The 11711-nt window shown below is 29.4% G+C and overlaps 1 protein-coding gene across 4 annotated transcripts in view; it reads right to left on the reverse strand.

Moving 5' to 3' along the window:
• LOC124495359 (Src homology 2 domain-containing protein sprint) overlaps positions 1–11711 on the reverse strand; it is a 28787-nt gene that overhangs the window by 15343 nt on the left and 1733 nt on the right. For all 4 annotated transcript variants that reach the window (XM_075733629.1, XM_075733628.1, XM_075733626.1 and 1 more), the window contains one exon: positions 10762–11665. In XM_075733629.1, the coding sequence (XP_075589744.1) occupies positions 10762–11652 (891 nt within the window). In that variant the 5' untranslated portion in view covers positions 11653–11665. The remainder of the gene's footprint in view (positions 1–10761; positions 11666–11711) is intronic.

Here is an 11711-nt window from a genome sequence, read left to right on the forward strand (position 1 = left end):
CTGTTCAATTATACAGAAAAAAAGATGATGATGGTCATTGGTCATGATGATGATGATGATTGCATAACATTGATTTTTTGCCATGACATATCATCAAATTGTTTATTTCAAGCGTAAATAACAACAAAAACAACAACAAAAATCAAAAAATTCAAATCACAAAGATAATCCACCATTAATGATGGTCATCATCAATGACCTACAATCGAAACAGACTAAATATTTTGACACTTTTAAAATGATTGATCGATTCATTGATTGATTTATCAAAATTCTTAATCAGTAATGATCATTTTTTTTGCCATTATCAAACATAAAGCGTGAAAAATAAAAAAAAAATTTTATGGGCCATTCATAGATAACACATGGAGAATGGAGATGATTTTTTAATTATCATCATTTTTATTCAAACGATCAATCAGATTGATAAAAAAAAATCAATTCTCATCAATCAATTACCAATTTATGAATGAAATTTTTTCTCGTTTTTGGGAAGGCCTAATGACATCTGACAATTTGTGCAAATGATCGATTAATCAATAAATTAATAGGTTCAGCAACAACAAAAAAAACACAAATGTTAATAACAGCTGAAACGAATGATTTTTGTGTGCCAATGAAAATGGCTTCAAGTCAAAAAAAAAAAAAACATTGGCACATCCAAAAACGACTTGTAGTCATTAAAAAAAAATTCAAATCTGGTGGTCTCAAACTGATCGATAATTATTGAATTGAATTTGTCATCAAACTCACACACACATGGACACACAGCGGCAGGTCAAAAGTTTCAATCAGAACAAAAAAAACATGTAAAAGGCAAGTATAATAATTGGCTGGCCACACATATCAAATGTTTGATCAATTTGATTGGTCTAATTGATTTCTCATGTACGTTTGTCCTCGGGCATGATGAGTCATAAACCAAAAAAAAAAAAAAAAAAAAGACAAATATATTCAAAATAGCCTGGTGGTCTATACACACGGTGTTTATTATTTACCAATATATAAATTAGCTAAATCAGAACAAAAAAAAAATAAACCTTCGGCTTCCCTATTGGGTTTTTACTACATTTTCAGCACATGACAGCAGCTGTTATCGATTTTGATTGACCAACAAAACAAAAGTAATAATAATGATCATCATCATCATTATCATCGTTGATGAATCATAAACTGATTTTTTTTATGGCCGTATGTTGTAGGTTTTTTTTTGTTCTTTTCTTGGAAATAAAATTCCTGAATATATAAACTGAATGAATGAAATGGAAACAAAAAAAAAACAGTCCGATTCGTCATGCATTTTTTTCATCATTATTTCAAATTTTTCCAATCAAACATATCCGGGTTTTTTTGTGGCTTTATTATTCTCGAATGTCATTTCATATATCATTTGGATGTGTCAAGAAACAAGGGACAATAAAATTCTCCATCAAAAATCTAATTAGAAACAAAATTTGCTGAATAATTTATACGACGATCCACGATGTAGATCTAGTGAATTTTCAAATGAAAATTGGCCAGCCATGAACAAAACCATTGTGGACGAATTCTTTCAATTTTTTTCCTTTCTCTCTACTTAGATTGATAATTGTAAACAAAAACAGACGCAGACATACACACACACACACAAACACAATCAATTATCAGCCAATCAATCAATGGAAATGGGCAAAAAAAAAAGAAAACTTTTGGTCATCAAAAAAAAACCAAACTCATTTGAATTTGAATCAAGCCAGTTTTTTGTTTCTCATTCAAACAATGAATAAAGAATCGATAAATTTAAATGAAATGAAAAAAAATGACATGATTCTTTTCTTTTCTTCTGTATGATGGTTCGGTTTTTGGTTTGTCATCATCATTTTACAGTAGCAAATGTGAATAAAACTTATTTGAATATATTTTCATTTCATATGCTAATTTTTATATAGAATGAATACCATATACACTTACATTATCAATGAAATATTTGCTTGAAGAAAATTACAGAAAAAATTCAATCATAATACCAGTGTGTATATGGTGATGGTGAAAATTCCAAAATGTGAAACAATTGTCTCATCCTATTGGTTTTTTTACCATACACAGATTATTAACAGTAGTAAATGATTGCGGAAATTACTATCATTTCCAATCATTATCATTATTTTCAGTTTTCAATTTCCCGAAAATTTTCTAGTTCGTAAAAAAAATAAAGAATTTCCGTTACAAACACACACACACACATACACAGTGAAAAATCTATTTGTTTTTTGGCAACAACAACGAATGATGTAACCAAACAAAAGAAAAGAAAAGAATCGAATTTAAAAAGAAGAAGAAAAAAAATTCAATTTAAATTTCAAATTTCAACAAACAGACAAACAAAAAAAGGGAACAGAGAATATTCTTTTCGTCATAAAAAAATGTCAAATCAAATTTTATTCACAGCAGCAACATTGACAAACATTGAGAGGAAAAAAATGCGGATCTTCAAAAATAAAAGAGGCGGGAATATCTTGTGATTATCAATTATCAAAAAAAAAAAAAAAAAAAAAAAAAAAAAAACACCGCGAATTAATGTGATACATTCATAAATTCAAATGGACAAATTGTTGTTGCTGTTGTTATTTGCACGTTTAGAAAAAGTTCGGCATAGATGTTATCGACAAGAGAGAAAGAGAAAAAAAAACAAACCGAATGGAATGTGCTAAGGAAATGATGAGGAATATTTCGATCTCTAGATTTATCTATCTATCTTGTTGTCTTGTTACGAACCTAACCTGGTGAGTGTTGTAACATGCACACACACAGGGAGAGAAGCACCACTTTTAATTTCAATCATCAAATGAAAAACACAAATCCGATTATTATTTGATATTTCCGAATTTTTTTTTTTTTGTTCACCATCGAATAAATTAACATTCTGAATGTAAATGTAAATGTGAATGTGAATTAGATATTCAATTCAAGTTTTCAACGAATGAAAGAAAAAAAAACCGTGACCAAGATAACATGACGACGCATACACACTTAGACACACACAACGTAAAACTAAAGTTTTTTTTCATTTCTTTGTTCTGAAAATTCGATTACTTTTTTTTATTATTTTGCCTTATGGTTTTCGATTTGTTTTCTATTGAAAGATGTGGATCATCATCAAAATGACCAAAACGGTATATTTGTTCATTGTGAATGCACCCAATACAACAAGGACAATATTGCTTGTGTGTGTGTGTTTGACCTTGTTGAAAACACACACAAGCAACAAAGGTCATCATAATCATAATGAACGGAAATTTTTTTTTTTTTGAAAAAAAAGGAATTTGGCCTAATTCTATTTCAATTGATCAATATGAGACGATGAGACAAAATGAAAATAAAAATAAAACGGTAACGTTAGATGATTTCTTTCATTTTTTTTTTTTGTTTTCAATAGTCAAAGGTCATTTCAATATATACGTTTTCGTTCAACTCCAATATATCGAATAAATGGCCCAATTGTGCTACACACAAGAACACACACACACAGTAAAGTTTCGCATTAAACCATACACACGACAATAACAACAAAAAGTCATTTGACACCATAATTGAAAAAAAATACAAAGAGAAACAGGAGCAATCTATCCATCTATCTATCAATGTGATAATGGTTTTTTTTCGTCGAAAACAGAAAGAAAAAAAGTGAGAGAAAAAGAGAGAAAAAAATAAGAAAAAAAATCAAAATCTAATAATTTGATTCATCATTACAGCAACGACAACAACAACAAAAACAAAAATCGATGAACCGATACAATGGACACAGTGGAAAGAGGTATAGCCATTTTATTTCTGAATATAGAAAACAACAAATTGATAATGGAATGACAACGACCTATGTATCAATTAGCCAGAAGAAGAAGAAGAAGAAAAAAAGACAACACACACATACACACAACTTTCAATGTCTATTTTTTGCTTTTTCATCATAATCATCATCATTATTCTACTACAATGATTATGATGATGAGTCATCATCATGATAATGACCATGGAATGAATTTAAGATCCACAAAGAAAGGATAAAGAGAATATTCAGAAAATGATAAAAAAACGTGATCAAAAAGAAGGGGTAGTAGAACACACACACACACACATCGTCGATTTGTCAATGTTCATAATCATCAATGAACTTGATTCTTTGAAGAAGAAAAAAAAAATTTTCATGAATTATGCAGTCGACCATGATGATATAACAACACAATGGAAATTATCATTATCATTCAGGATTGCATGGTTTGATTGCAATTCATATTTTCAATGGCGTTGACAACAGATCAACATTGAATGGTCATAATATCATGATGATGATGATGATGGGGTTATTGTTATTGATTAGCAAACACACACCCATTATGATTGATTGATTTATTTTTTCAATATCATTGATTGATGAGAAAAAAAAAACAAATTCACAAGAAAAACATACAAAATATGAATCCAATTATATCAAGTCATTCATAAAAATAAAATACCAATCGACAAACACACACACACAGGACCATCAAAAGAAATAAATCACCATTTGACATTAATCTAAATTGATTTCAATGACTAAAAAAAAAAAAATCAAATCCTGATTGGCCAAAAAAAAACTTGTGAATTAACAATTTTCAAAATTGATGAATGAAACTACGATGGAATTCATGGAATTTGTTGCTAACAACAAAGAAAAGAATTTTAAAAAAATGTAAAATATTAAAAAAAAACAAAATCAATCAATCATCAATCGATCTATTTATCATTGAAATAATGAAAATGAAAACGAAAATCTTTCTATAGCAAGTGTCAAAAAACCCTTTTGCACAACCAGTGTGATCTGGATGATAATTACCACATAACCACCACCACCACTGATGATGATTCATATTTCTACTTGAACAATGAACTTGTTTATTTTTCTAGAAAATTTATTCATTTTTTTCCCATCTACGGTAAATTTTTATAAACACTAATTACCGAATAACAAATAAAAATAATAATTCCGGTCTATTTCGGTGAAAAAAAATTCCTTTATTACATTCAAGAGATTGAGATGATTGAAATGGAAAAATTGAATTGAATGCGTGATCTCTATAATCAACTACAACAATCAACAATCGAAAAAACCAACCAACCAATTTCGATTATCGTCTGAATGACCGACCGACCGACCGAACAAAACAAAATCAAATCAAAACCAAAATAATAAGTGCATAATTCAAATTCTTAAAATACCTTTGTTGTTGTAGTAGTAGTAATAGTAATAGATCTAAGCATCATCATCGTCAGAAAAAACAACGAAAATCATGATTGTAGAGAGGATAATAATCTCTCTGTCTCTCTCGCATTAAACTTGGAGGGTCTTTTTTTTCTTTCTTTTTTTTGTGGTGGCTATTGTTCTTCGATTCACACACACACACTCACACAGAGAGAGAGAGAGAGAGAGAGAGAGAGAGAGAGAGAGAGAGAGAGAGAGAGAGAGAGAGAGAGAGAGAGATGGAATCTTCAAGATATAACAAATCTGAGGTCGTCGTCATTGTCGTCATCGTGGTTGTAATAAAAGTCGATGATGATGATAATAATCGATGCTGCTGCTGCTATTCATCAGTACAAATCAGTAGCAGCAGGGGTTCCCACACACACACACATGGACATACACACAGGATGTCCTTTTAAAAGAATGTTAAAAAGTTTTTTTTAAAATTGAAATCAAACAAAAAAAAATTTATGACTATGGTACTACTACTGGTGACGATGATGATGACCAAATTATCACCATCAGATCATCATCATCATCATCATCATCGTTGGTTTTTATGATAATTAAAACTATCGAAAGATGAAAAAAAAGCAAATTAATTAGTTTTTTTTTGTCGTCAACATTGTTTTTCGATCATCGGATTCAAATTTCGAGAGTAATGGAGAATGGAAATTCAAATTATGACAACATTATCATCATTCAGTTGATCAATAATGCAATACAATCTGTGTAATTTGGTAGTAAAATAATTTCTAGACTAGATCAAATTATGGCTGTGACCTTTTTTTATATCTATATACATGACGAACAATCGATAGTTCAATTAATCGACGACGAAATACAATTCTTCTTTTTTTTAGGAGTGGTAATATTGAGAGGTTCTTCTTCTATTCATTTCTGTGTTTTGTGTGTGTAATAATAATAATAATAATGTTTAATTAATGCTAATTGCAACGACTGAATACTGAAAAAAAATTCCCATCATATCACATGCATTTATACAAGATAAATAATACAAGAATTTCAGAACACAAAATGAACAAAAAATGAAAATGAAAAAAAAAACTTTTCGATAACCAAGTTTTATGTATATATATGGAAATTGAATAGAACAATAAAAAGGGCGTTTATGAATCACGCAATTTTCGATATATAAAAAAAGAGAACGAAAAAAAAAATTTTTATGAGAATCCTCGTCACAAAATGAATGGAATTTTACCTAATTCATTCATTCATTAAAATCGGTCAATGATTCAATGAATCATTCAAAATGATGATTATGATGATGATGATGATGATAATGAACCGGAAAGAAGATATTCATGAATGAAAATCGGCGCGCCTTTTATAGGCACTTATAAACCAAGAAAAAAAAATTCATTGATTTCCGTGGGTGATTTTTTTTTGGTCTTTTTGTCAAAAAAAAAGAAATATTCTGTCACCACCAATGGTGAATGGCGCCATTACATAATTACCATTCATGCATATTACATACACACACACACATTGAAGATGGCCAAAAACAAGTTGAATGAATGAATAAATTGTACAATACCTCCTACATCCAACACATATATGAAACCCACACACGCACACTTGAATTTATTGGTTATCATTTTCAATCAAATTCAAATTCTCACTTATAAGATAAACACTGTCATTATGTCATAGATATGTATATACAACAACAACATTTGAATGACATTTTCAAAAAGGGCCACTGGCATACTACAATAAAATTTTCAAACAATTTTGATTATGGAATCTTGTTTTTTTTTTTTTTTTGATTACCATTGAAATGTGTTGGCCACCACCACCACCATCATCACACAAATCAAATGCCTACCTTTCTTTCTTTAGGGTTAATTTTAATTGGATTTGAACAACATCTTATCACCGAGTAGAAAAAAATAAACTCTGGTTGTTTGCTGTTGTAATAAATGAAGCTTGAAAAATTCATTCAAAACACACGCACACAGAGTAGTAGTGAAATCGAGTTTAGTTTCAAGAATTATTATTCACACAAAGTCACATAAATAAATTATTATTATTAGCACCGAAAAAAATGAAGAATGATGGAACAAAATTCACCAGGAATCCATGGAGAATATAAATTTTTTTTTCCATCTAGCTTAAACACTAAGCTGTAGCTGTTCATTTTTTTTTTTGCCACCACAAAAGGGTTAGTCACTTTGGTCGGTTATCATAGAAGATATCATTTCTGAAAGGTAAAGTTTTAGTTAAGAAAACAAACAACCAGGCAACAACAACGAGGACGACGACGACCGAAAAAAAATATTCTGTCAGATATAACAAAGAAAAAATTTGCTTTGAATTGAATTCGAATCGAATCAAATTAAAAATTGTTGAAACTTCGTATATAACGTGACATTGTTTTGGCGCTACATGATGCCATCATCATTATCAAACAAACAAACAAACAAAAAAAAATCTTAATATCAATATCATGGTTAGATAATATGTACATCATTATATAACATCGACAATTTGAAATAAAATTAGCATCAGCAGCAACAGAAGAAAAAAAAACAAACCATCTTATTATCGATTCGTTAGGCTTGCCAACAAATATTGTTGATGATGGTGAAACGATTACTTATTTGTAGACCGAAAAACTACTCACATATACAAAACACACACACACACACACAAGGGAAAAATTTTTCAAAAATTCAAATATTCAATTCACTCGCAACCAACCGTTTGGATTTGATGTTTTTTCCTTTTTTTTCTAGATAATTCAATGTCACGAGATTGATTGTTTGTTCGGTTTTTGATGATGATCATCATCATTCAACTATTAAAATACTTTGAACTTTGAACCATACACATACATACACACCTAAAAAGGTCAAATCAAACGGTTTGTTGTTGATGAATTGAGAAGAAAAAATAAAACAAATACATTTCCTCGGTCATTATCATCCACACATCATCAGTGATAGTGAGGTCAAAATTCTTGTACACAGTGATGGTTACATTATAGATCCATGACCACAAGAAATTTCAGATCAGACTAATTACAATGTTTTTGTTGTTGTTGTTGTTGTTGTTACTACTGTAATATAATACCGGTTTTATACTACAACGACAACGACGACGACGACGAAAAAAAAACATTGATACATTATCGATTCTCTTACTGATAACTAACTAGGAAATGATAAACTGATAAAATCATCATCATCATTACCTGTTGTAAATGTGGAAATGGTCAATAAATAAAAAAAACTGTTAGCATTCACACTTGGAATTCATCAATCATTTTTGATAGAATTTTCGAAAAAAAAACAAAGATAAATCAAATAGCTACTAATGGATGGATATATGTAACTAATATTGTAAGAAAACAGTGTAAAAGCCAATTTTATTGTTACGAAAATAATATGGATCCAAGTTCTTCGTCTTATTCTTCGTTTGTTCGAATGATTCTCTCTTTTTTTTTATTTCTGGTCATTTCATTTCGATGATGAAGGATGAGGATTATATAATAATAATAATAATAATATTTATTGTTGGAAAAAGCAAATGATAATAAATGGCCATGGTCCGAATGATTCCATGGTGAATTTTTTTTCATGTTTTATCATCAATATAATGGTAAAAATGTAATAATAAACATAATAATCGGATTAATCTAATAAGATATATAACAATGACAGTGATGTTCAATGTTTTGTCAACAACAATATATTGATAATGAACATATAGCAATGTGTAACAACAATGATGATGATATGTTTCAAATATAGATAATTGAAAAATCTTGTCATTAACCAATGACAATCCAATGGAAATTCACAATCATTGATCATACAGCTTGTTTGCAGTAGCCAAAAAAAAAACCAAAAAAATTCAAAAAATTTTAAAAATTCACGACAAATTCAATGAAATTCAATTCTTGATGGAAAAAAACAAGAAGAAAAAAAATGTTTAGAAATTCAATTTTTTACGGACTCCAAAAAAAAAAGTAAAGTTCAACTCGAATGACGTGACAACGAATAAATGGAATGAAATTCAAGGTAAAAATTCCTTGTTGAAAATTGAAAAAATTTTTTCCCGTTTGTTTGTTTGTTTGTTTGTGATTCTTATATTTTGTCTTGGCTTTTATTTTTTTTTTTTTTTTTTGTTGAAGTTGTGTTGATATTATCGTTTCAAGATGCTTTCACTTTCTCTTTCTCTGTACCATTGTGTGTTCATATATAAAGTTATAAATGACATACACTCTTGACATCACTTGTACAAAGTCAGTCAAACAAACAAACAAACGAAACGAAATGAAATAAAAAGAAAAAAATCGTCACATTCTTGAATTTTCAGATTTTCTTCATATTTGATGCACATAAGTGGCCATCATCTTTTGTAGTGTAAGATAGTTGTTATTTTTGGGTTTTCCGTCATCGTCATCATCATCGTCATTAAGACAATGATGATGTTTTTGATACAAAAAAAAAGACAGACAGAGAGAAAAATCACTAAAATAGAATGAATGACCAAAGTGAGTGAGAGACCAAATGTTTTTATTTTCTACAAACTAAATAGAAAATGGAAAGAAATTCGATACCATCATGATAGTGAAAATGGAAAAAAAATTCAAATTTCAAATGTAGAAGAAACAAAAAAGCAAATGTAAATGTAAATCTCATTACAAATAATGAACAAAGAAAATTCATTTCTATAGAAGCGAAAATAGTGGATGATTGATAATTGGAAATAATCAATCGGAACAACAAAAGTATGGTATTGTGACTTAAAGATTGGGATTAAAGAGAAAAGCAGCAAAAAAAAAGTTTTGTTTGTTTGTTGCGGAAAATTATTCTTTCCAGAATCAAACTAGTGCTAGTGTGTCTGTGTCTTCAAGGATTTAAAAATTTTTGATTCACATCCAAAATTGATGATGATGATGGAGGATATTTGTCAAATCGAATCAGAGAAACAACAACAACAACAACAACAGCAAAAAGTTTTAGTTTTTCTCATCAACAATAATAATAAATCACACGGGATACAACATAGACAATCGATCGATTGATGTCTATATATAACAAGCAATGAACGTTTCTGGATAGATTAACATTGTTAATCATCGATAATAATAACCGTACAATGTTTCTTATGGACATTTGACAGGATTGGGCGTCATTTTTTTTCTTTACTCACGAAACATGATCAGAATTTTTTTAGTATGAAAATTCTAAAAGTGAGAAAAAGAAATTCTTTAGCTTCAATTACCATCAGTAAATCATTGTGTGGAATTCTAAACAAAATGAAAAATTCAATCAAAACAAAAAATATAAAAAAGCTACTTTGTGATCTCTATTCATTCATCGATGATGATCATGATGATGAACAAATTGACTGAACCTGATTCTGAATTCAGAATTCAATGCACAGAAAAAAAGAAAGAATCTTTCATCAATTACACAGATTTATGGTTGAATGATTCAATGAATAATAAAAATTAACAAAATACGACTTACATCCCAAAATGTTGAAGAATTTCTTGGTGTTTTTTGTTGTTGCTGCTGTTGTTTATAGTTCTGTTGACGTTGATTAGATGACGATGATGGAAAAGAATTTGCTGATATCGATGAAAATGTGAATCTATTCAAATTGTTTGTATGTTGTTCTTTATGTGGCTGTTGTCGATAAATTGATTCTGTTATTGGCTGTTGTTGAATAATAGCTGATTCGATCTGATCCAGATCAAAAGATGCTTCTGAAAGCGAAGATGTTGATGTTGATGTTGATGTTGATGATGATAATGATGATGATGATGATTCAGAATCCGATGATGATGATGAAGATGATGTTGATGGTTCACGAGGTAACAATTCACTATGAAGAGTTTGATTTGAATTTTTCTCCTTTGTATTGGTAACAGTAGTAGTGGATGGATTAATTTGATAACAAAATTTTGAACGATGACGAATGTTTCGAGGTTGTTGATTTCTTGATGATCTTGGATTATCACTAAGACTATGATGTTTTCGTTGATGTTGATTGTGATTGATTGAGTGATGATTTAAATTCTGATCATTTTCATCACTTGATGATGATGATGATGAATAAAATATTTCAAAATTATCATTTCGTTGTACAGTTATTGGCCGTCTATTAACAATGTTACGTTGATTGGAATGTTTATTATAACCACCACTATTACCGCAAATATTTAATGTTGTTTCATCCAATGATGATGAATATTTTTTCAATTGTTTTTCTTTTTGTTGTTGTTGTTGTGAAGAATGTTTCCAATAATGAAAAACACTTCTAGGTGGTGGTGGTGGCGGTTGTGGTGGCCGATAATTATTAGTTGTAGATGATGATGGTGGATGATTAACATCGGCCGTTTTATCGGCGTGGCTCATGACGATCCACTTTCTTTATTTAACAACAACAACAACGACAACAATATAGATGCTATGTA

The sequence above is a fragment of the Dermatophagoides farinae genome, chromosome 8, assembly GCF_024713945.1.
Source record: "Dermatophagoides farinae isolate YC_2012a chromosome 8, ASM2471394v1, whole genome shotgun sequence".
NCBI classification, from domain to species: Eukaryota; Metazoa; Arthropoda; class Arachnida; order Sarcoptiformes; family Pyroglyphidae; genus Dermatophagoides; species Dermatophagoides farinae.